General features: G+C 49.9%; 1 protein-coding gene and 1 long non-coding RNA gene across 12 annotated transcripts in view; one reads left to right on the plus strand and one right to left on the minus strand.

The window, feature by feature from the left end:
* Positions 1-4,074: 4,074 nt before the first annotated feature.
* Positions 4,075-6,642, minus strand: HES1 (hes family bHLH transcription factor 1). Its single transcript, XM_049880102.1, has 4 exons — positions 6,285-6,642; positions 6,058-6,153; positions 5,736-5,823; positions 4,075-5,086 (listed from the first exon to the last, which is right to left on the minus strand). The coding sequence occupies exons 1-4, from the start codon at positions 6,390-6,392 to the stop codon at positions 4,539-4,541; spliced, it is 840 nt and encodes a 279-aa protein (XP_049736059.1). The 5' UTR covers positions 6,393-6,642; the 3' UTR covers positions 4,075-4,538.
* Positions 6,643-7,774: 1,132 nt separating this feature from the next.
* Positions 7,775-25,517, plus strand: part of LOC126073445 (uncharacterized) — a 35,779-nt gene continuing 18,036 nt past the window's right edge. For 3 of the 11 annotated variants that reach the window (XR_007516755.1, XR_007516756.1, XR_007516759.1), the window contains exons 1-3: positions 8,504-12,425; positions 16,999-17,120; positions 17,601-17,681. This is a non-coding gene — a long non-coding RNA (uncharacterized LOC126073445). Of the gene's footprint in view, positions 7,820-8,503; positions 12,426-16,998; positions 17,121-17,585; positions 17,682-25,517 lie in introns of those variants that run through there. The other 8 variants (XR_007516766.1, XR_007516761.1, XR_007516758.1 and 5 more) reach the window with 8 other exon arrangements.

Consider the following 25,517-nt stretch of genomic DNA (forward strand, 5'->3'; position numbering starts at 1 on the left):
CCCTGTGAGGCAGTTCTACTCTGTCTTAGAGGGTCACCATGAGTTGGAATTGACTGGATGGCAACAGGTTTGGTAAGTTATAAATGAGGTGCAGAGTTACAAAACTGAGGTGCAGAGAGGTTACTTGCCTAAGGTCACAAACCTGAGACTTTTAAAAGCTAAGCCTCCTGAGCCAGAGCATGTGATTTTTAGCTCCTGGGCTATATATATACTGCAATCAACTGTAAGCTGAAGCAGACAAACTTGGCCCTCTTTTTTTTTTTAACTCTAAGCCATTTATATATATGAAAATTTAAATACCACCATGGCAGACTTCCTGCCATTTCCCCCAAATCTGACCTCTGTCTGCATTTTCCCTCACCTTGCATTCCTGTCTCTCTGTTAAACTCCTACTTATTTTCACCTCTCGGCTTCCAGTGCCAGGTCTCTGAAAAACCTCCCTGGTTTCCTCTGGAATCAGAATTAATCTCTCTGTTCTGGGTGCCCTTTGTTTAAACTTCATTTTTGGCAACAAACACACTATGCCTAGGATGAGTCACTTGCGCGTTTGTCTATCTCGCTGGCCAAATACCCAGCATTGCCAGGCAGGGGCCGTGTGGGAATTATTATCTTTTTAGTGCTTGCAGTGGGCCTGCTGGGCACATAGTAGGCGCTCAGAGTTGTCAGAAGGGAGGTGAACTCGGCGAGGAGTTCAGGGTTGCTGTCGGGTGGCCCTGTCTTTTCTGGGCCGACTGTGGGCTGAGACGCCCTTGCCCCGCCCGCCCCCACCTCTGCCCACCCCTGGCCTGGCCTGGCCTGAGGCCTGGCCGCGCTCCGCAGGCCGGGAGGGCCCCTGGTGCCCTGACACTGGCCTCGGCCCAGTTTCCCCGGCTTCTAAATGAGGCCTGGAGCTACCGGGGGAACTGGAAAAACACTGGCAGGCGGCCCCACCTCCAGGCCCCGGCGGGGCCGGGCGGCCGCATTTCTGCGGCTTGGGCCTGCTGCTTGGGAGGCGCTGGGGCCTGGGGCGGGGAAAGCGGGGGAGGCGGCGGGCGCGGGCGGCTGCCTGCCTGTCAGCGGGAGCGGGCGCGGGCTCGTGTGTCAGCGGCTCCCTCCCCGCTCCTCCCCCCGCCGCCCGCCCGCCCGCCCGCCGGGCCTCCGGGCCTCCCGGCCTCCCGCCGCCGCCGCCGCCGCCCGCTCCCCCCGCGGCCTGGCAGGCTGCCGGCTGCACAGGCGGGGGTTCGCGCCATTCTCACGACCTCTCAGGTTGCCTGAGCTCATCTGGGAGCTATTCATTTCCTGCCAGAAAGCAGCCGGGCCTGCTAAGCAAACTACCTTGGCCGCAGGGCCGCCGGGGCCGGCCCGGCGTGGCCGCCCTGCCCCGATCCCGCCCGGGCTGCGGGTCCCGGGCGGCGGCGTCCCTGGAACCCCCGGGCCGAGCGGCGGGCGCGCGGTGGGGGCAGCTCGTCCGCCCATCTGGTTGCATTTAGGAGCCGGGGAGGAAGCTAGCGGCGGATTGTTACCGGCCAAGGGGTGTGGGAAAAGTTAATTGACTTTAATGACAGGTTTCCCGGGATGGTGGTGACGATGAGGGGGTCCAATTTAACCCCACTGGGTCCCCACTCCAGAAACACGTGGGGGTGGAATAGGGCGCGCCTCCGTGTGGCGCTTAACGCACCACTTAGAGAAGGCTCTTGTCTTTACCCAGCAGGGTCCCCCTTCCAGATTGGCGCCTTTCTCCCTCCGGATGCTGCGGGCAACAGTGGGAGGCCGGGGCCCCGAAAGGTCTCCATTGATAAGTTAATGCAAGTGGCAGCCCATGCCGGCGGCTCGCGCCCGCAGCGCCGAGCTGTGCCTTATCTCCGGGCGAGATTCGCAGCGCTGGGCGTGCCCGGAGCCGGATAATTAGGCCAGCCCGAGGGACCTGTGGGGGGCAGGCAGGATTGAAGTTTTTGAAATTTTGCCCCTCCCCCTGCTACTGACTGCAGAGACAAGGCGCAGAGCCTTAGAAACAAACCCACTCGTTTTAGCCACAGAACCGGGTCCCAAGGAAGGGAAATGACTTATCCAAGGTCACATGGTGAGTTTTGTAGCAAAACCAGGACAAGAACCTAAAAGTTCTAATGTCTCCATCCCCATGCCCCTTGCCATATTGTACAGGAACAAATGCCTCTCCTAAAACTCTAAACCCAAATTTCAGGGAGAATAAAATTGTCTTTTCGAACTACCAATTATATGCAAATAGACAAATGTTTAATTTTCCTTCAATTTGTTTTTCTCTGAGGAAGATATTTATGTGATTTCGGTGATATTAATGAAAATGCACCTTTTCGGTTTTTCCCTTTCAGCCTAGGGAGGGATTTAACCTTCGGTTGTGTGGAGACTGCACTATTTTAAGGACATAAATGTAAGGGAATTACTTTATAAAACTGGAAACCTGGTGCCTCAAATACTTCTCCCAGGACTGTTAAGAACTCGTGGTGGGGCCAGAGGTCAGGCTTATCAAATCAAGCATTTGAGCTAGGGTTGGGTGTCTTAATGGAGCAATTGTTAGGATGTTTGTATTTAAACAAGAGGGAAAACTCCAAAAAATGATACAAGAAGTGAGTGTATTTCTTTTGGAGGGAGGGAGGTGATTACACACCTTCCGCGTACACAAAATGAAGCAAGTGGGAGCAGATTCAAAAATGCATCTTTTAAACCTCTCTGCGGCTGAAGCTGGGTCCGAAGGTATTTGGATAGAAAACTGACTGCTGTCTTCTAGATCATTCCAGTGGTAGAGCTGCTGCTCTCCACACTGGCCTGTGGGAAAGGCCCGAGCAAGGCGGGGGAGAGGTAAAGCTTTTGAAACAAGACAGAAAATCGTTGGCTTTATCTTTGTTAGGAAGGCTTCAAAGATTGATCTCTCCCGCCTCATCCTTCTCCTCCCAGAAGCCATTCTGAGAAGAGAAGGGAGGGGGGCGTGGGAGGAGGCCGGCGGGAGGGGCGAGGGCGGGGAGGAGTACTGGCCAGCGGTGCGGGAGGAGGGCGCGCCCGCCAGACCCACAGCGCGGCTGATGTGTCTGGTCTCGCAGGGCTCGTGGTTTTCATTTCCCCAACACCTGGATGCAGTCAAACACCTGGCCAAATCTGACAAAATCTGACAAGCCTTTGTGACGGGATTTGGAAGAAATTCCCTGCAGATCCTGGCACAGTTTAAAGCTGTCCGCTTTGAGTTAGGGCTTGTTAAGGAGGGTTATGTGAGCTGAAACCCGAGACAACCCTTTTGCTTCTATCTGGAGCCCACATCTTGCCTGGAAATGGGGCATGACCAAGGGAAGGGGTCGTTGGCTGTTTGTATTCAAAGGGGAAGATGGCCTGTGTGCCTGCCAGCCCGGCCCCACATGCTTTCTCTATTAGAGCCAAGCACAGAAACTTATCAAAAACACATGTCTGGTGTTAATCATCTGGGTTCCGGCTCCACTTGGGAGTCTAACTAGCTGTCCCTTGGCAGAGGGAATCTGTTGACCTTCTCAGCTTGCTTGAAGAGGGTGCAGAGAGGCATTTCAGATTTTCGGATGCCTGTGCAAGGGAGCTGCCATTAAAGGGTGAACTAATTAATGAAGTCCCCGACCCGGGAGGCTGCGGTAGAGTGTTTTTACTTTGGATATTGGTAAGCTACCCGAGGCAGTAGCGCTGCAGACCCATTGCCATGGAGTCGGTTCTGACAGCGACCCTTTAGGACCGAGTACAATTGCCCCACAGGGTTTCCAAGGAGTGGCTGATGGATTCCAAACGCCTACCTTTTGATTAGGAGCCTGAGTTCTTAGCCACTGCGCCACCAGGTGCCACCCTTAACGTGCAGTGGACCATGAACTCAGTGGCACTTAGCCTTCCTCAGAAGGAGCTAGTGTGAGAGCCAGGGCTGAACTGACTTGCTCAACTGCAACTTTTAAAAAATGTATATCCTTGAAGAAACCACGAATTGATCAGAGAAGCCATATCTCGTGAGTTCTTGTAAATTCAGTGGAATTGAGTCTTCTAGCTCATGGAGGATTGGTAAGAGGTTTGATAAGATTTTTATAAAAAGTTGTTTTTAATAACAAAAGAGCCGATTACATTAAGAAAAAACCCCAGATTACATGTAATTCAAATTCTGCCTAGGGCCTCTTTACATATTCTGAAATAGTCAATTCTAAGACAAAAAAACCTGCACTCTTTTTTCTTTTATTATATTTTCTCAAATAAACTTCCCAAAAGGAAGACATTTTAAGAGCATCTTCAAACATCTTTGGCATCACATAAAAAAGAAATCTCGTGTAAAAAACGAAATGTCATCTTAACTTTTATAATACAAAGGCGCAATCCAATATGAACATATAAAATATATACAAATATAGTGCATGGTCAGCCACTTAAAACAGCTCTCTACAAAAAAGTAACCTTTTAGAAATTAAAAAACCGAAGTAACCACTTAATCATGAAAGTCGTCTTCTCTCCCAAGGTCCAAGTCCCTGTTTAGTGTCCGGAGGGAAAAAAGGTGGGTTGGGGAGTTTAGGGGGAGGGGTGGTCTGAGCCGCTCAGTTCCGCCACGGCCTCCACATGGAGTCGGCCGTGAGCGAGGGGCCGCTGGAAGGCGACACTGCATTGGGGCCCACGGAGGTCCCGCTGTTGCTCGTGTAGACGGGGATGACCGGGCCGCTGTGAGCAAAGGCCCCGTTGGGGATGAGGAAAGCAAACTGGCCGTCAGGAGCCGGCACAACCTGGAAGCCGCCGAATACCTTGGCCGCCTCGCCGGCCGGGCTTCCCAGCTTGCAGGGAGCGCCGCCGGGAGGGGGCGCCGCACCCCCGGGGATGGGCACTAGCGGCGGCGGCGCGAATGGCGCGTGCTGGGGGCCCCCGGGGCCTGGCGGGGGCGGCGGCGGCGCCTGCAAGGCGGGGTGCGGCTGCCCGGGGTAGGTCATGGCGTTGATCTGGGTCATGCAGTTGGCCAGGTGGCCGAGCAGCCGGGTGCGCACCTCGGTGTTAACGCCCTCGCACGTGGACAGGAAGCGGGTCACCTCGTTCATGCACTCACTGAAGCCGGCGCGGTACTTCCCCAATACGCTCGGGTCTGTGCTTAGCGCGGCTGCGGGTCAGAAGGAGACAGGCGGGTCACCGAACGGCCCCAGCCCCGGAGCCACCTCCTCCCGCCCTGGGAGGTCCCCGCGGCGCGCCTCCCTGACCGCGGGCCCGCGGAACTGCCTCTGGCTGGGGGTGGATTTAGAAAAACCAGTCACCTCGCCACACAGGCGAGGCGATTAAAGCAGAGTCTCTCTCTCCACTCCCTTTTGCTCCATTTAAACGCACCGCAGTCCCAGATCTGCCCCCTCCCTCGCGCGCGTGGAGTGACCTTGGACAATGCGCCCCTCCGTCACCCGAGCCTCATTTCCCCATCTGTAAATTGGGGAAGGGAGGGTGCTAAACCAGAAGGCTCCCAGACTCCGTGCAGCTCAAAACCGCTGCGGTCCTAAATCCTCCCGCCCCCACCAGCTTCCCCTACACCCGAGCCGCCCGCCACCCTCACGGCTGTAACCTCTCTACCTCCCTCCCTTTTCCGAACAGTAACAACTTGGGAGTTGTGGCTATAAATAAGCCCCAGACCGTGGGAACGCTAGCCTGAGCCAAGGCAGTAAAATGTAGCTGAATGCCTCTCACAACCGCGGGCGGAAGTCTGGAAGAAATCACCGCGGGACCAGAGGGACGCCTGCAGAGGGGACGCGGCAAGCCGCCCTCACCCGTCATCTGCGCCCGCTGCAGGTTCCGGAGGTGCTTCACTGTCATTTCCAGGATGTCCGCCTTCTCGAGCTTGGAATGCCGCGAACTCTGCACAGAGGAGGCGAGGGGAGGAAAGTGAGACCCCTGCCAGCGGCCTCGGAGGCTGGAGTCCCACCCACTGCCACCGCGCCAATATCCCCGACCCTGCTCTCCCGCCTCGGAGAACGCAGCGTTGGCGGAGAAGATCCCGCCGGCAAGCGGGTTTCATTCTCAGCCGCTGAGAAATAGTATATGTTTTTTAATTAAAAAAAAAAGAAATAAAAGCAGCATTTCCTCACTTACGTCTTTCTTAAGAGCATCCAAAATGAGTGTTTTCAGCTGGCTCAGACTTTCATTTATTCTTGCTCTTCGTCTTTTCTCCATGATAGGCTTTGATGACTGCAAAAAAATAAAAAACAAAACCTGAGTTCCCAAGGGAACTGCCTTTTCACCCCGAAATTTTAAGGGAGAAGGGTCCCCTCATCAACCCATTTCTTGGGGCTCCGGAGAGATACGGGTACTGGTCTTACCTTTCTGTGCTCAGATGCTGTCTTTGGTTTATCCGGTGTCGTGTTGACACTGGCTGGGGTGGCAGCCACCGGGGACGAGGAATTTTTCTCCATTATATCAGCTGGCATTTTCGTTTTTGTTTTTTTTAAATCCCTAGAGAATTATATATTTTGACTCCTTCACATAAAATTCTTTGTTTATGTCTCTTTTATTTGAGACTTTCACAAAACTACTGAACAAATGCTGAGGGTTTATTTTAATATTTTATGGCTACTTGGTGAGCAGTAGAGTTATTCCAGGACCAAGGAGAGAGGTAAAGGGGGAATTCCGCTGTTATCAGCACCAGCTCCGGATCCTGTGTGATCCCACTCAGCCCTGGCGGCCTCTATATATATCTGGGACTGCACGCGAACGGCTCGTGTGAAACTTCCCAAACTTTCTTTCCCACAGTAACTTTCAGCCAATGGGAGGAGGAGACACGCGGCACCGCTCGTGGACCGCGCCCCCCCATTGGCCGCGAGGCGCAAGGCCTGGCGACCAATGGCGCGCGCCTGAGCCCGGGGCACCAGAGGCTACAACGTCAATCAAAAGGATTTTAACCCTTTGGTACTCTCGCCGCCAAGCTTTGCATTAAACATTTTTCCGCACTGGCTTTGGTCTAGTCTATTTCTTTTGGTGCTAGGGTCTTTGCTCTATTATTTCTCTTTTCTATGTTTAATAGAGCTTCTTCCACTGTATAAGAAGCTTATTTAAAAAGTATTTTTTGAAAAGCAGAGATAAAAATTACTAGCAGCAGTTAAAAGGGGGAACGCGTGTACGGGTGTGAATTACTGAAACATCTAAGGGATTTCCCGCTCAGACTTCTCTATACATTCGGGGGGGGAGGTGAAAGCCAATCCAGTGTGAAGCCGGCATTTGCATGCAGAAAAAAGAAAAAATGCCTTCCACCTTACACAAGTTTTTTCCGAACAAGGCAGTTCTTTAATGCCCCCCCATCCCGTCCCCAATTATTCTCCTGGGGTTGGGCCCTCGAACCCCATGCTTTCCTACGAAACAATCAGAATAAATTTCCAACTGGGCAGAAAGGAAATGGAATTTCAAATGAAAGATGAACAAGGGGGGGGGGGTTGATGGCAGAGACTCACGCGCCTCCTCGCCACCCTTTCCCTTCCCACCCGCTGGCTCTCGGTTCTGCAGCAAATAGAGGTGGCAGACCCGGCTGCAGCGCCTCTCTCCTTCCCACCCCGCGGGCGGCTGGGGCAGTCCTTGGCTCCCGGCGCGCGCGGGCCCTTTAAGAGTTGCACCAGCCGAGCTGCAGTTTGACATCAGCCGGCCGGCGAGGGCGCGCCTGGAGCCGGAGCACGTGCCAGGATGTTTTATTGCCGCCGCGGCTGCGGCCGAGCCGGGAGGATGTGTGTGTGCGTGCGTACGTGTGTGTGTGTGTGTGTGTGCGCGCGCGCGCGCCCCGGGGGCAGGGAGGCGGGGGGCGGCGGGGGGCGGCGGCGGGCGGCCGAGCGCGGGGGCTGGTTCCTGGTCCCTGGGAGAAGCCAAGAAGGTAAATAGCAGCTGCTGTGCTCGAGCCTGGGAAAACCCCGCCCCCTGTGCCTGGCCCGGGCTCATTGGCGCGCGCTGCGTGTGGGGTGTGTGTGTGTGTGTGTGTGTGTCCGGGGGCCCCCTCCTCCAGCCCCCGCCGGGCCTGGAATCCGAGGGGGCGGCGGGCTGGGAGCTGAGCCCCGGCGCTTGTTCCCCCACCCCCTTCCCGGCCAAGGTCAGCCCTTCCGGACGGGGAGCGCACGCCCCGTCACGGAGAGGGGGAATTATCCAGCCCCCCCGTCCACCCTTCACCCCAGTTTCGGGCTTGGGGTTTTAACCCGGCCGAAAGCCGCACTCGCAACAGCCCGCGGGAGGGGCGGGGGCCTCCCGCTTTGCTCCTCGCCCGGCCCTGCCCCCTCCGCCCGCGGGGCCCCCGGCGCCCGCCGCGGTCACGGGATGCCTGACCGCACTTAGGAAGCGGCCGGGTCAGCTTCTTGCCTCCCCTCGGCGGCTGCGGTTAAAGCGGCTTCGCGCCGTCCGCCCCTTCCCCCGGCCCAGGGCCGCCGGGCGGGCGGCTCCCCCTCGCTGCGCCCGGGAGGCCGCCGGCGGGCGGCCGGGAGGAGGCGGGCGGCGCGGGCGGCTGCGTGCTGCCGGCTGGCTGGGCCGCGCGCCGGGAGGAGCCGCCGCCGCCGCCGCCGGGTGCCACGTGGCGGGCGCCGGGCCGGGAGCGCCAGGGCTCTGGCGGCGGCCTCCCTGGGGGATTTGCCGCGCGGGGCGGGCGGCGCGCACTGCCCCGGCCGAGCGGCCGGCAGCCACCCCTGCGTCTCTCCCGCCCGTCTGCCCGGGTCGCCGGGCCCCGCGCCCCCGGCCCGGTCCGCACTTCCCGGCGCCCGGGCAGTCGGCGCGCGGCTCCCTCGGCTGCGGGGGAGCCGAGCGTCCTGTTGGAAGTCGCCCCCCGCCCTCCCAGCCCTTCCCCCAGCCCCGAGGCCGCCGGAGGCCTGGCATGCATTGCTCAGACACTTCATTCCTTCCTTCCTCCGAGCTCCCCACTGAGATAATGTTGTGAATGGTTTCACCAGATCTCCTCCCGGGTGAGATTCGGCGGTTCCTGAGTCTGGGTGACCTTGGGCAAGCCCTTCTCTTTCGTAGTGGAGGGAGCACACGCTCTGTGCCACACACCGTGTTAAACCCTGGGATTATACGGTGGCAACCCGCAAGGAGTTTACAGTCAACTTCGGAAACAGACCGACCCTGGTTTTCTGAGTGGGGACTCGAGCTTTTGTTCATTGGAGAGACCAAGCCTGTTGCCATGGAGTCAATTCCTACTTATGGCGACCTCATGTGTTAGAGAGTAGAACTGTGTTCCATAGGATTTTCTTGCAGATTACCAGGCCTGTCTTCTGTGGTGCTGCTAGGTAGATTCAGACCACCAATCTTTAGGTTATTAGTGGACAACAAACCATTTGCACCACTCAGGGACTTCTTGGGAGACCAGGAGAACCTAAAAGAAGCACCAAACCACACCTGTATGAATAACAATATTGTTGCTGTATTTTGGGGGGATACAGGCACGAATACGAGTTATTGACAGCTCTTGCCCTCAGGAAACCCACAGCCTGGCAGACGTAGTCGTGTACACACATATATATACGCGTATATATATAAACGCATATAAAGAGCCCTCGTGGCACAAAGGGTTAAACATTTTGCACAGAGAAAGGTTGGTGGTTGGAACCCAGCCAGTGGCTTCTCAGGAGAAAGACTTGGTGATCCGCTTCCATAAAGATCCCAGCCCAAAAAAGCCTGTGGGACAGTTCTACTCTGTCACATGGGGAGGTTGCTCTGAGTGGAAGTTGACTCGAGGGCACCTAGCAACAACGTATAAACGTATATTCATGCATGCAGCTGATATCTATTGATTTTCCAGGGTGTGCATCTGGTAGATCCGAGGTTCAAGAGAGTTATATGCTGAAATAGAGGTAAAATACTATGAAGATTCAGGAGAATTAAATTGGTCATAACTTTGGATATCTTTGGAGCCCTGATTGGGACGGTAGTTAAGAGCTCAGCTACTAACCAAAAGGTCAGCAATTCGAATCCACCAGCTGCTCCTTGGACACCCAATGGGGCAGTTCTCCTCTGTCCTATAGGGTCACTATGAGAATCAACTCGAAGACAGTGGGTTTCTTTTTTTTTTTTGGCTGTCTTGGAAAACTTCCTGTAGGAGATGGCCTTGCTTTACACCTTGGAAAACAGGTAGATGTGGGAAATGGATAGGATAGGAAAATAAGTAGTGGTGAGTCATAGGGTTGGGGAGGATGGAAGTGCCAATGGCAATAAGGCCCAGACCCTGGATTTGAGGTCTTTATTCACGGAACAAGGACCTGGTGGCGCAGTGGTTAAGCTCTGAGCTGCTAACCAAAAGGCCTGCAGTTTTAACCTACCAGCTGCTCCACTAGAGAAAGATGTGGCAGTCTGCTTCCATGAAGATTCTGGTCTTGGAAACCCTATGGGGCAGTTCTACTCTCCTGTATGGTAGCTATGATTCGGAATCGACTTGATGGCAGTGGGTTTGGTTTGGTTTTTGGTATTCAGGGAATGTGGTCTGGAGCCCGGGCTGTATCATAGGCAGGAGTATAACAAGGGGCTGGAGGAGAAGGTTTGAGGCCATGTCTCAGGACACTTACTCCTCACTAAAAGACTTTGGACCTTATCTTTAAATGATGGAGAGCTGTCCTGAGCAGAGAAGGGGCATCAGGATTCTTGTTCAGAAGGATGGCTCCAGCAGAAGTGTGGAAAGCGGAGTGCAGGGTTTGGAGGCAGGAAGGCCGTTTAGGAGTTGCCAGCAGTTCCTAAGAGGCAGATGACTCTGATCCGGAAGCACCTGCCTAGAACCAGCTCACCTGGGCGTTGACTGCATTGCCCAGTGATCCGAGGTCCGCAGAAACCTGCCTTCCCTTTAACAGCAGGTTTCCAGTTCCCCTACAACCCCAGCGTATAAATAAGGAATCATTGTGGTTCTGACTGTATTTACCTTCCAGACCTCATTTCCACCTTCCAGGAGAGCCTTCAAGTCTGCAGCCAAGTCTTTACCTCATCACAGGCTTGGTTTACTCACTCTTGCCCCTTGGGCAACTCTCGGGGATTTTTTGTTTTTTCTTCACACGCTGCAGAGTGGGTTGTGCCCTATCATGTTCTGAAGAAATGATGAACAATGCCCCCTTTGTTGACCTGCATCCTGGGGCCATGGGGGTAGGACTTTTTCTTCCTGTTTTAAACAGATGGAAAAGTGGCAGTGAAAACTCTCTGCTACATTGGAAAAAAGTGGGCTTTTCCTGTGTGTTTGAGATCCTCTCGGTGAAAGGTAATTAGCCTGTGAAGCTACCCCGCTTTCTGCTGTTGCCCCAATAAATTTTGCAAGCTCCCTAAGATGTTCCTACTCAATGACTGACTTAAAAAAATCAGCACAAATGTACTGACCCAGATTCTTCCAAGGAACTAAACCCTTCCCAGGGAAGCATGCTAACCCTTTCCAGGTTCCCCCAAGTCCAGCAGAGCAAGTGACTTCTTCCCCTAAACTCTGCTATGACATTGACTGCTGTCTGCTGTTGGGCCCTCATTTACTAGCCCCATATGCCACCCCCTGTTCCTTCTAGCTTAGGAGCCTTATTCATCACTGGCTGTGTCATCGCCTTGGGGCTTGGCACCCTGAAGGTGCGTGGAGAATGTTTGTTGAATATAGTCAAGTTGGGGTCTCACTAAAGCAGCCTGATAGATCAAATAGTTAATCAGCAACTTATTTATTGCCACCCTAGGTGTGCTTGGGCTGGAAAAATGAGTAACTTTTTTTTTTAAATGTCCATTATAGATAGAGGCACAGAGAGTTCAAGTAACCAAAAAATACCCATGATTTGCATCTGAGCCAGAAAAAAAAAAAAAAAAAACTTTACCATCCTAGAAGAAGGTTTCTTGGGAATGTGCCAAGAGAATATTGTTTAGTATCTTTACACTGGGCAGTGAACGTAGGATCAAGTGGACGCTCTCTCCGCGGAATCTGAAATGGAGAAGTAAGCCCAAGGAAAGACTTTGGGGTTTGGAAGACTGTTCTCAGATGGAAGCAGTCTTTATTTTTCAGTCATCCTTCTCCTCCCAGACCCCCCCCCCAAAAAAAAAAATCGAACCCTTTTCATCATCGTGGGGGGTCACGTCTTTGATCTTCCCTTGAGTACAGCAAACACGACAAACCTTTCTCACTGTATCATGCCCAGTAAATACAGCCAGGGGCTCCTGTGTTTGCCTGCCTCCCCCATGAAGGGTGATTTTCCTTGTCTTATTGCGTCACCTGTTCGCTTTTAAACCATAAAACAAATAACTGCATCTCCAGCGAGATTCCCTATTGTCGCCTAGGTATCTGAATGATTTGTGGGTTTGGTGTAAAGCTACAGAAAGGAGAGAGAGTGAGAGGAGAAGAAAACAAGGTATTTTGCCTGAGGACGCGAAGCTTTTTTTTTTCCCCCTTTTCCTCCGCTTGACTGACTTTCTCACACTCAGATTCCCCACAGCCTGCCAGAGACATGGTCACTGCCCTGCCAAGAGCGATCCTGAGAAGGCTATTGAAAGCGCCTTGAGTGAGTACACCCAGGGCGGATTTTCTCCTCCCCTCACTACCTGCTCCGCACCTGTACAGGGAGCAGTCCCACACATATCACCTGATCGCAGCCCTTTCAGAGACCGTGAGAAAAATAAAGGCCAAGATAGAAGAGACGTGATCGTCAGACTCCCCCGGGCTGCAGCCAGCTCCCGGCAGTCCCTGTGCCCAGAAACAGCACATTCCAGGCTGATGTCAAGCATGTGGGGTGGGGGCACCGGGAAGGGGAGGGAAGCCAGAGTTCACCTTCATAATGACTGCCTTTCTGCCTCTGGTCTTTGGCATCAGCCTGACGGTAGTTTTATGATCCTTTGCTAGAATTGTTGCTACGGTCCTTCTAGATAAGAGTATTTGTGTGCTCATCACAGTAGAATTCTTAGCCAGGGTTTCTCACCTGTGGTTCATGGATGAACATCCAAAAAAAAAAAAGTCCTTTGCCTTTGAGTCGATTCTGACTTATAGCAACCCTATAGAACAGAGTAGAACTACCCCATAGGGTTTCTAAGGAGCAGCTGGTACGTTCGAACTGCTGACCTTTTGGTTAGCAGCTGAGCTCTTAGCCATTGTGCCACCAGGGCTCTGGATAAACTTCCTGGGGGCCCATTAAGAAAACCAAATACAACCAAACCTGTTGCATCCAGTTGTTTCTGACTCATGCTGACCCCACGTGTTATAGAACTGCTCCATGGGGTTTTCTAGGCTGTAATCTTTCCAGAATTAGATCACTAGGCCTTTCTTTTGCGGGGCTGTTGGGTGGGTTCGAACCACCAACCTTTTGGTTAGCAGTCCAACACAAACCGCTTGCACCACCCGGCCAGGCTTTAAAGCCCCCAAAGTTGAATTCAGAATCGTGTGTATGCATGCTTATTTAGTAGCAGCTGAATAAGTGCTTTTCAAATGAATGAACGAATGCATTTTTTTCCCCTCTGAGGATAGGGCCCATAATTTTCAGTAGAATCTTAAAGCCAAAAAGGGTTAAGGAAAACTGATCAGAAAATTTCCTCTTACAAGTGGGTACTTTAAGCCCCAGAGAGGGGAAGGGACTTACTTGAGGGTCCACAGCGATGGAAGGCCAGAGCCAGGACCAGAAGCCAGCCTGGTGTGCTTTCTCCCATACCACAGAGCTTTGGTTCCTGGGTGGATTTAGGGCAAGGATTACAGACTTGGAAGTGCCATCAAAGCCTGGATTTAAATAGACATGTTAATAAAGAACTTAGAATTTTTGCAACTTTTGTTTATTTATTTAAATTCCAAGGCACTTGAGCTGCCCTGTGTCCAATTTTTTTTTATTGTGCCTTAGGTGAAAGTTTCCAGAGCAAATTAGTTTCCCATTCGATAGTTTGTACATAAAATGCCCCATGACATTGGTTGTATTCCCCACAATGGGTCAGCACTCCACATTTCTGCCCTGGGTTTCCCGTTTCCTTTCATCTGGATTTTCTACCCCTTCCTGCCTCTCTTCTTTGCTTTTGGGCAAATGTTGTCCTTCTAATCTCCTATAATTGATTGTTTTAAGGAACATGTTCCTTTCAGGGGTTATGGTTTATTTTATGGACCTGTTTATTGTTTGGCTGAAAGTGGTCTCCTGGAATGGCTTCAGTTCCAGGTCAGAAGGGTGTCTTAGGGCCAGTCTTGGTTATCTAGTGCTGCTATGACAGAAATACCACAAGTGGATGGCTTTAACAGACAAATTTATTTTCTCACAGTTCAGGAGGCTAGAAGTCTAAATTCACGGCACTAGCTCTAGGGGAAGGCTCGCTCTCTGTTGACTCTGGGAGAGGGTCCTTGTCTCCTTTCTGTAGGCCTGACATTCCTTGGAGATCCCCCTGTGTCTTGGCATCAGTCTTCCCCTGGGTCTAGGAGGTTCTCAGCACAGGGACTCTGGGTCCAAATGACAGTGCTCCGCTCCTGGCACTTCTTTCTTGGTGGTAGTAGGCCCTTCCCTCTGTGCTTGCTTCTCTCTCCTTGTATCTCTTGTGAGATAAAAGGTGATGCAGGCCACACCCCAGGGAAACTCCCCTTATATGGATCAGGGCTGTGACTTGAGTTAAGGGTATTGCATCCCACCCTAATCCCCTTACAACTGATTGGCTGGTCACACAGATCACATCATAGGGGATGATTACATATTTACATAACTGCCAAACCACTAAGAATCATGGCCCAGCCAAGTTGACACATATTGTGAGGGGACACAAGTCAATCCACGACAGGGCCATAGTCTTGGGGGTTCTTCCAGTCTCTGTCAGACCAGTAAGTCTGGTCTTTTAGTGATTTTGATTTTTTTGTTCATTTTTCTCCCTCTCTGTCCTGGACTCTGTGTTGTGATCCTAGTCAGAGCAGTCAGTAGTGGTAGCTGGGCACCGTCTAGTTCTTCTGGTCTCGGGGTTGTGTAGGCTGTGGTTCATGTGGTCCGTTTGTCCTTTGGGCTAATTGCTCCCTTAAGTCTTTGGTTTTCTTCACTCTCCTTTGCTCCAGATAGGAAGAGACCGGTAGTTGTATCTTAGATGGCGGCTCGCAAGCTTTTAAGACCGCAGAAGCTCCTCACCAAAGTAGGATGCAGAACATTGTCTTTATGAACTGTGTCGTGCCAGTTGACATAGATGTCCCCTGTGTCTATAGTCCTTAACCTTCAAGCCAAGGAACTTTGTCCCAGGAGGTATTTGGTTATGTCCAAGAAGTTTCCATGACTATGCCCCTTCTGTGCTCTATTGTCCATATTAATATACATGGAGCATCTACAAGTATGTATGTAGAAATATCTACCACCAAACCTGTATCTGCAGGTGGGCGTACTCCCTTATACCCTCCCACACCTCTTTAGCATACCCATCTATGTATCCATTTGTAAATTATTATTTGTTAATACAATTATTGCAGGGCCGTCTATGTTATTACCGTAGTTCTCAGTGTCTTCCTTTGCCTTGGTTATGTTGTGCTGACTTCCCCCTTATTGTGTATTATCTTTCCCCTCACCAATATTAACAGGCGTTCTATCTAGTTAGTAATTTTCCCTCCCTCTCCCTCCCATCCCTGGAAAACCATCAAAGAATTTTTTTTTTTTCTGTGTGTAAACCTGTCCTTGTATTTTTATAATATTGGTCTCATATAAAATTTGACCTTTTATGATTGACTTATTTCACTCAGCATGATGTCCTCCAGATTTATCCATGCTGTGAGATGTTTCGCAGATTTGTCGTTATTCTTTATTGTTGCATAGTATTCCATTGTGTGTTTATGTCACAGTGTGTTTATCCAATCATCCTTTGATGAGCACTTAGGTTGTTTCCATCTTTTTGCTGTTATGAATAGTGATGCAGTGAACATGGGTGTGCATATGTTTATTCATCTGCACTCAGCTTTTAGATGGAGAAGGAGCTAGGCAAGAAGGCAGAGTGCCTACCTGGAGAAGAGGATCCAGGGATGCTTGGAGCCAGAGCCCAGGTTGCCATGCAGTGACATTAGAAACAGCTGCAATTCTGAATTCTGTACTTGATAAAAGAAGGTGCTGCTAATGAACAAAGTGTCTAGTGGGTTCTGGAACAAGCTAGGACCTTGAACTGAAAACTGAGAATGAAGGTGGAAAACAGAAGCTTTCAGCATCGGCTAATAACTAGTCTGTAACGCTTTCCGCCACATCCCTCCTTCAGGCTCCCCCGCCCTTTGGAACACTTGACTGGAGCCAGTGACACCAAGGGAATGTGCGCTTTTCGAATGGGCTCTGAAAGAGGACCTTTGCCAAGAAAGCCTTTCCCAGTGGGGTGGGGGTGGGGCGCCCTGGAATGGCCTAACTCAACATTTGGCTGGCGGTGGGAGGGCTATAAAAGTGCTTTTTGCTAACCTCGGAGCAGGCGGCAGTGGGGCAAGCTGACAAGCCCCAGGATGAAGGAGGCCATTCCTGGGCCATCACAGGGCTGCAGCTTGTGCCCTTGTCCTGGGAAGCCTCAGAGCTGCGCTGGGGCCGGAGCATGTCGGGGCAGGCCCAGCGGCCTCAGGAAGACTCAGGAGTGTGGGGCAGAGCCTAGCCCCTTCAAATCCAGGGCATATGTTTGTTTGGCTTGCTACTGGCTGCTCAAATTGTGACATCAGACCAAGTTTCTCCAAAAATTAAAAAAAAAAAAAAACAAATCTCAGCTAGTCAGAAAAAAATATTTGGATAAAACTTAGGGATGTGAGATGAACGTATACCACATTTGTGTGTATGGTGAGAATATACACACCAAAACATTTGCCGGCACAGTAACTTCCACATTTACAATACTGTGACGTTGATTCCGTTTTTCATGCCGTGCCACCATTATCAGGAGCCCTGGCAGGGCAGTAGTTAAAAGCACTCTGCTGCTAGCTGAAAGGTCAGCAGTTCGAGCCCACCAGCCCACGGGAGAGATCAGGGGCCACACGGAGGGGGCAGCCTGCCTCTCAGTCAACCAAAGCAAACCAAGTGCATGTCGTGCTTTATTTCTTATAATTGTTGACCTGTTTCCCTTATTTCTGCTGTAAATGGAAGGTGGGGGCAGAAAATTATTCCAGTTCATAAACCTGTGCCCCATCAGTACTAGGCTTTCATCTCAGGACCGGAGAAGGCTGGCCATGAGGAATACAGGGGAGGCACTGGAGCATGAAGACATCAAACTGCTGGCAGACTTCACATGTAGGAGATGGAGAGGTGAGAAAGGTAATTGATTTTCTACATGATTGATAGATGGTGTTTGCCTATGAAATATATATTTTCCTTTTAGATGTCAGGCTAAGGGAACAAGAAAAGATGGTCCAGGCAGCTGCCACAGCTGCAGCTCCAGACTCTGGTGGGCTCTAGGATAGTTGGGACCCTCTGATCTTTTCCACAAAGTTGGAGGTAGCTGTTCTACCTTGTAGCATTGGACTGTTGGCAAGGCACTTTCTAGTTCCTTACAGCGTTTTGCTGTCTAAGATAGCCTCCTGACCTAGACTGGAAGGTTTCTGGTAGGAGGCCCAGGAGGGAGGGAGGGAGAGAGAGAGGATTCATGTGGGCAGAGGAGGAGACATTTGACTGGGCCGTGAGCTGTTGGAAGTACAGGATACAGAATAGACAGGCTTTCTGGAAAATGAACCCAAATTAAACCAAACCCATTGTTGTCCAATCGATTCCAACTCATGGCAGCCCTGTGTCTTACAGAGTAGAGCTGCTCCATGGAGTTTTCAACGCTGTGACCTTTTGGAAGCAGATCTCCAGGCCCTTCTTCAGAGGCACCTCTGGGTATGTTCGAACTGCCAACTTTTTGGCTAGTAGTCGAGCACTTAACCATTTGCACCACACAGGGACTTTCTGGAAAATAGTATCTCTAGAAAGACAAGACAGCAGGAAGCTCAGAGGCCAGAAGAGAACCAACTTTCCTTTTTCACAGGGAGCCATGGGCAAGAGTAAGATTTCTAGAAGCTGAGGAGGCAGAGGGGACGAGGGAGAGGATGTTTGTCCATTTGGTCCAGAATGCCAATAGTCTAGAGGACACACCTTTGGAGGACCAAGGAGGGAAGGTCTTTTCTCACAGAGGGAAGCCGGGAGGGAGAGAGAGGTGAGGGAAGAAATCCCACTCAGCAAGAAGATGACTGCGCGGCTTCTGGGAAGGACACGGAAAGGCTATGGCCATAGTTTCCTGAGCTGAGGATAGAGCTGAGTAGTCAGCATCCAGCCCCTTCAGAGAGGCTTCCTGGGAAGATCTCAGGAAGGGAGATCAGGTCTGTGACTGAAGGCCTTCATAGAATTCTGTTACCTGTGTCACGTCTCCTCACAGTTAGTTGCTTTGTTCTAAGCTATCTGTATTCCCATAGGCATAACATAAAATCCCACATACTGGGAAGAGCCAGGGGCTTGGCTGACATGATGGCAAGGGTGGTAGAATGAGGGGACTGCAACTTGCTCTGGAGCCAGTCTGAGGGAGGCAGTCAGGGACAGATTACCCAACAAGTAAGGTACACATGGGTTTACTTGTACTTACTAATCTGCAGTACACAGTTTCAGAGATGTGGTGAAACCCACGTGAAATCATGCACTACAGATGAGTACGTAGACAGAGTTAAGCCCGCGCGTACCTTGCTTACTGGTTAACCTGCCCCTGGTGGCGGCCCAAGAGAGGAGGTGGTGGGGAATCCAAACAAAGAGGAAAGCGAGCACACTGAATCTTGGAGCTACAGGGAAGGCCTTATCTCCCTTGTTCCTAGACCACTGTGGGCAATGGAATGACGTTTGTTTTGGGTTCCCTCACCCCACCACCATGCATAGACATTATGTTGGGTAGGGAAAGGAAGTCTTTCCTTTGGCAGGGTTCGACTTCAGCAGACCAGCCCTGACTGAAATCTGAGAGGAACCCGGGAGGACCAGCTCTGTTGTAACATGCTGGTGTGTGGAGGGCTTGCCTGACCTGATGAGAGGTCTCTCGATTAAAGTCCCAGAGTGTTGCCAGCTCCCAGAGGAGATTGCCAAGCTGTGGGCGTATCATAAACGTATCCAGCTGAGGCTTTTATCTCAAGAGGCTCCCACAGTCACGTAGGGACCCAGTACTCAAGTATTTGATCTCCTTGTCCTGGGTAACTATTCAGCCCTCTACACCCTCCTCACCTGGCACCTGGGACAGATGGAGACTTGGTATCTAGAACTACCTGTCGTCTGGAGTGGAGGGGCGGAGTCCCAGCTTGTTTTCTTGGTATTGAGTGAACCAGTGTTGATGAGAGTCAGACCATATAGTCAGGGGTGACAACCATCCAGCGTCCAATCACTTGTTGAACTTAATCCAATTCAGTATTATTGAGCACCTACTATGTGCAAGACAGAATTACACACCTTCTTTGACAGTTACCTTCATCCTTGCCTGTTACTCAAATGCTATGCATCTGTGGAAAATGGTGACATCCTAGGCTTATATTATACAGATTTCCCCTTTACCTCCCACATTTTTCATCTCTATTGATTTTCCAACGAAGAGGCCACAAAATTCCTCAGAGTGTCTAGGACAATGCCTTCCACAAAGTGGGCACCCCCAAATATTTGGAGAACAAATGCATAAATGAGCTTGGACTTGAAGAAATATATTTATTGGCGACTCAGTGGAATCCTCGGAGGTCATCCTATTTTTCTAAATTTTCATTAGAATCAAAGGGGTGGGCTTGTTTTGACCATTCCTGGGGATCCCCTTCCAGGCAGCCAGGATACCGCTGCAGACAGCTCTACTTGGGTGCAATCCGGTGCCTTTGGAGGAGTCTGTGGCTCTCCGTGTTTTCACAGGCCTATCTTTATTGATGGTTATTAAAGACAAACCACCACATGGCAATATGCGAGTACAAAGCCATTCCCAGGGTAAGGTACGTGGGAAGAAGCGAGATACCAATCTCCCAAACGATTCTACTGCAATCGCGGTCTGCCATATCTACGTATAGTTAATAAGTAAGATTTAAGCAGGCAGGTACCACCACTGGGCAGCAGACAAGAAAGGGAGAAAAGCCCAGTGGGAAGATTCCTGGTCTCTCTGGAAAACTGCAAAAGAAATTGAGAAGGACACCTGAGACAGGTGAGCCGGACAGGTGATCAGCCAGGTGGTGCACAAACCTAGCAAATAGCCCTGAGGTAGAACTACCACTTACCCTTTTCCCTTCTGTCATACCTCTGTTTTCATGCCAGCCTCTCATGGAAGATTCTGTATAACTGAGAAGTAAATAGCAATCCTGCCCAGACACACCGGGGTTAAATACATGTAAACGCAGCACACAAAAAGAACTCCCCAACACACCTGTTGTTTTACGATGCTGAGTGATACTGATACGGGGACCATAAAGTGGAGGTGTAATGGCCCCTTATATTTAAATAGCACCTTCCTCTGTGAACTTCAAGTGTTTTACAGCTGAGATTTGACTGACTTGGTGATTATCCTGTTAGGAATGCTGAGTGTATGTGTATCTACAGATATGCTCAGGAAAAACAGGATAGTAGGGTGGCTAAAAGCAAAGACTCTAGAGCCAGACTACCTTGATGCAGGTTTCAGCTTGTTCACTTTGCAGTCATGTGGCATAACCATTCTGTGCCTCAGTTTACTCACCTGTTAAATGGGGCAGTATTCACAGTAAAAAAAAAAAATTTTTTTTTATCTTATAGAATTGTTCTGAGGGTTAATATATGTAATGTGCTTAAAATGATGCCTGGCATATTATAAATGCAATCTAAGTCTTTAGCTCCTTTTATTATTACTATATATGTATCTTTGACATGCAAAGTAGACCCCCATTCATCTAAAAAATTCCTAAGATGTAATATTCTCAAAGGAATGAATGGACAGGCCCCGTGGCAAATGGCTCTTGCTATTGTTAGCTGCTGCGGAGATGGTCCCCAACTCACAGCAAGCCCTTGCATGACGGCATCTGACTGTTGTGTTCCATAGGGTTTTCATTGGCTGATTTTTCAGAAGTAGATCGCCAGGCCTTTCTTCCTAGTCTGTCTTAGCCTGGAAGCTCTGTAAAACTTGTTCAGCATCGTAGCAACACATAAGCCTCCACTGACAGACAAGCTTGAGGTGCGTTGGCTGGGAACTGAACCTGGGTCTTGCCCACAGGAAAGGCAAGAATTCTACCGGCGAACCACCACTGCCCCACCACCTGAACCGGTTGTTGTTGAGTTGATTCCGATTCATGGCAACCGCATGTGTGTCAGAGTAGAACTGTGCTCCGTGGGATTTTCAACGGCTGATTTTTCAGAAGTCAATTATCAGACCTTTCTTCCAAGGCACTTCTGGGCTGACTCAAACCTCTAACCTTCCGGTTAGCAGCCAAGTGCCATTTGTACCACCAGAGACCCGTGGTAAATTGGACCCAATATATTTGTCAAACCAAAAGCTTCAACCAGTCTTTTATGAGTCTCAGGCTCTGGGGCCAGGAGGAACCTGGAGAAATTATCTGGCTCCTCCTTCTTTGCCCGGGAAGAGAGCCTTTGCCTACCACGTACTGCAGTTGCTGCTTGCTTTGTGGACAGATGCGGAGCTTGGTGTGACCCTGCCTGAATAATTGAAATGAGTCTCAGGCTCACAGAGAGGAGAGTTCTGGATGGTGGCGAGGGCAAGCAGCATGGGCGTGACACACAGGATGTGTGGGTGACCCCCCGCCCCCAGGAGACAGGAAGGCATGGGAAAGGGCTGCAGAGGGACACGTAATCCATAAGAGTAAACACACGCAGGCTGTCTCTGGATCTCAGTCTCCCTCATGCAGGATAAGACTGGTGGGGAAGACGCATGTCCAGGACTCCAGTATTTTCTGTGGGTGACTGTCATGGATGGAATTGTGTCCCCCCAAAAGTATCTGTCAACTTGGCTAGGTCGTGATCCCCTTGTCTGATTGTCTACCATTTTATCTTCCGATGTGATTTCCCTACATGTTGTAAGTCCTATCGCTGTGATGTAGTAAGTTGGATTAGCAGCAGTTATATTGATGAGGTCTACAAGGTTAGGTAGGTAGTGTCTTAAGCCAATCTCGTTTGAGATGTAAAAGAGAGAAGAGAGCAGAGAGACATGGGGATCTCATACCACCAAAAAAGCAGCACCGGGAGCAGAGCATGTCCTTTGGACCCAGGGTCCCTGAGCCTGAGAAGCTCCTCAACCAGGGGAAGACTGAGGACAAGGACCTTCCTCCAGAGCCAACAGAGAGAGAAAGCCTTCCTCTGGAGCCAACGCCCTGAATTTGGACTTCTAGCCTATTTTACTGTGAGGAATTAAATTTCTCTTTGTTAAAGTCATCCACTTATGGTATCTCTGTTATAACAGCACTAGATGTCTAAGATAGTGACCATGTATTTTATGGTCCAAACTGCAATGCTTTTGAGAGTGAAAGGGGGTACTTGCTATGAACAGTTAAGCCAGGACGACTGGTGTGAACTGGGATGCACGGTCCTCCTGGTTCTGTGAGCCTGTAATTGCATGTGCTAGATGGCTTATCTGTCCTTTGACCTGTCTTTTCATCTGAGGTGCTTCCAGAAGGAAAGTGAGAAGAAATATTACTTAAAAAATCACCAATGTTTAGCACTTATCTGTGGAAGGTGATGCCCTCATGATGGTTGTACTTAAGATATATTTGACATGACCTGGTTTCTTCTTGGAGCCCTGGTGGCACAGCGGTTAAGCGTTCAGCTGTGAACCAAAAGTCGGCAGTTCGAGCCCACCAGCCGCTCTATGCGGAAGTTCGCCCCTATCCAATAGGGTCGCCCTGAGTCAGAATCGACTCAACGGCAATGTGTTTTTTGGTTTGGTGTCTTCTTAGAAACAGATGTGCTCTGGGATTCCCCCCCTGTCCGTTTATACTCGGTCAATGGCTCTGGCATAGCTGTTCTCCCATGGGCTCTTGCGTGTACCAACCATGGGTGAGAACATCCATTTTTCTTGGGCTTGTGAACGTGGGAAATTGAGGGCTTACAATTTGAAATCCAAGGCTTTGTTTAATGGCTGAAAGGCAACCCAAAGGAAGGAGCCTCGCCTCAGCTTAAATATTTGCCCTTTTAGCCTTAAAATTGACTAAGTCTTTAATGGTTTTAAAAAAAAAATGTTTTCTAAATAGATCAAAGTTAAGGTTTGCTCTTTGTTAATTTTCTTCAAAAAAAAAAAAAAAGAAAGAAAAGAAAAATGGCTCCCTGGCCGGAGTGTTCATATATGCTTCTATTTAATGATTAATACTACCTTGTGGGCTATTGTTTGATGTGGCCTCCACGGAGTTGAACAGGAGAACACTGATTCACTCTCAAGGCATTTATGAATCACAAGTGTTTACCCTGAGACAATAAATGAAAGGGGGAGATAAAAATAGCACCCAAATATGCTGAGTCCTTTGAATCAAAACTGGATATAACTTGGGGGTCTTTGGTACCCCCATATGGGGCCTACTGATTTCTCTCACAGAATAAAGGGTCTGTAGAATGACTAAGACTGAGGCTTTTGAGTTGTATAGATTCTTCCTTTCACTTGCTGATAGGCTTAAGGCTACAGTTGCCCTGGTTTCCATGTCACTGTGTGTCTGTTTTCTCTCCCACCACCCTGGCCTCTCCATGCCAGTCCTTTGCGAGAGATTCTCTTTACATGTCTTATATGGCACTTCGTGTCTTATATGGCACTTCTTCCCTAGAGGAGCACTCTCTGCCTGCTGCTGTTTTCACCGTATGCAAGCAAGGCTTCAGCAGTAACCCAGATGAAAAGATAGGGGGCCTGGAAAGAAGGGTGCATTCCAGAGATTAATAGATGTGACTGGACTTGGTGACTGGATTGAACCACAATGGAGAAGAAGTCAAAACATGACACCTAGGTTTGTAGCTTGAGCGCCTAACTGGGTAGACCCTTCTTCCCTAACTCCAACTTCTTTGTAAAAAATTTTATTATGGTGAGATATATATAAGAAAACATTTGCCGTTTCAGCCCTTTCTATGTGTACAGCTCAGTTACGTTAATTACGTTCACCATGTTGTCTAGCCACCACCACTATGTTTCCAGATTTTTTCATCACCTTTAACAGAAATTCAGGACCCCTTAAGCAATACCTCTTCATTTTCATGTCCCACCCACTAATAAATTTTCATCTCAATGCATTTGCCTTCTGTAGATATTTCATGTAAGTGGGATCATGTGGTATTTGTCCTTTTATGTGATTTATTTTGCTCAGTGTAATGTTTTTCAGGTTCACCCATGTTATAGTGGCTATCAGTACTTCATTTCTCCTTATGGCTAGATAATATTTCATAATTCCACTTTTAATAATAACTCCTAGATTTATTTCCTCTTTGCTCCAAAAGTCTAGACCAAAAAAAAAAAAAAAAAATTTTTTTATTGGGCTTTAGATGAAGGTTTACAGAGCAAATTAGTTTCTCGTTAAACAATTAATACACATATTGTTTTGTGATATTGGTTGCCAACCATGATGTTTCAGCACCCACCCCCCAACCTTGGGTTCCTCATTTCCATTCGTCCAGTTTTCCTGTCCCTTCCTGCCATCTTGTCCTTGCCCCTGGGCTGGTGTGCCCATTTAGCTCATATATGTGGTTGAGCTACGTGTATTATTGTTTGTTTTAGGGCCTGTCTAATTTTTGGATGAAGGGTGAACCTCAGGAGTGACTTCATAACTGAGCTAAAAGGGTGTCCAGGGATCATACTCTCAGAGCTTCTCCAGTCTCCATCAGACCAGTAAGTCTGGTCTTTTTTTGTGAGTTAGAGTTTTGTTCTACATTTTGCTCCAGCTCTGTCTGGGACCCTCTATTGTGGTCCTTGCCAGAGCGGTCAGTGGTGGTAGTCAGGCACCATCTAGTTGTGCTGGGCTCAGTCTGGTATAGGCTATGGTAGCTGTGTTCCATTAGTCCAAGAATGACAAACTTATAGTTACCCCTGATGATCCTTCTTAAAAAAAAGTTTTATCTTGAGATAATTTTAGACTTACAGAAAAGTTGCAAAAATAGTACGGAGAGTTTTCATAGATCCTTTATTCAGCTTTCCCTTTTGTTACCATCTTCTATAACCACAGAATCATCATTAAAACTAAGAAAATAACCTTGTTACACCACTATTAACCAAACTGCAGACTTCATTTTTATAGCACCACTTTTTTTACTTGTGGTGCAATGAATCACTTTGATATGGCCTTTCTAGCCATGGTCTCGTAACTCCCACAAAGTGATTGGCTGGGACTGTGCAAATTGAATGACTTATTGTCTATCGAGGGGATTGGTCAGCTTTTGGTCCTGCTGGGAGGACCATGCCTTGAAATTGACAAGGAGTAGGCTTATTTAAGGGCCAGTCCCACAGAGGTTTGGGGGAACCTCGTTACCATCAAGAAGAGTCTGGAGCAGAGCATATCCTTTGTATCCAGGATCTCTGCAGTGAGAACCTCCTAGACCCAGAAGAGAGCTGTAACACTGAAAACAGCACAAGATGGCAAGAAGCAGTGGCAGTGGTCTTGACGGTCCACGGAGCAAGGCAGCTACAGTGGGCTTGCCAGTCCACAGAGCAAAAACTGAGCACCTTTGGGGAGGAAACTCAAAAAGCTTTAACACTTGCCAGTGCAGGGCAGAGGCCTGAATATGTCTTGT

This window comes from Elephas maximus, chromosome 1 (genome assembly GCF_024166365.1).
Source record: "Elephas maximus indicus isolate mEleMax1 chromosome 1, mEleMax1 primary haplotype, whole genome shotgun sequence".
Lineage (NCBI taxonomy): Eukaryota > Metazoa > Chordata > Mammalia > Proboscidea > Elephantidae > Elephas > Elephas maximus.

Bases quoted from the DNA above. Each gene is read 5' to 3' on its own strand.
- HES1 (XM_049880102.1), bottom strand. From the start codon at position 6,392: ATGCCAGCTGATATAATGGAGAAAAATTCCTCGTCCCCGGTGGCTGCC. The intron at 6,154-6,284 runs GTAAGACCAGTA...ATTTTTTTGCAG, and splicing joins CAGCATCTGAGCACAGAAAG to TCATCAAAGCCTATCATGGA. The intron at 5,824-6,057 runs GTAAGTGAGGAA...TCCTCTGTGCAG, and splicing joins TGGATGCTCTTAAGAAAGAC to AGTTCGCGGCATTCCAAGCT.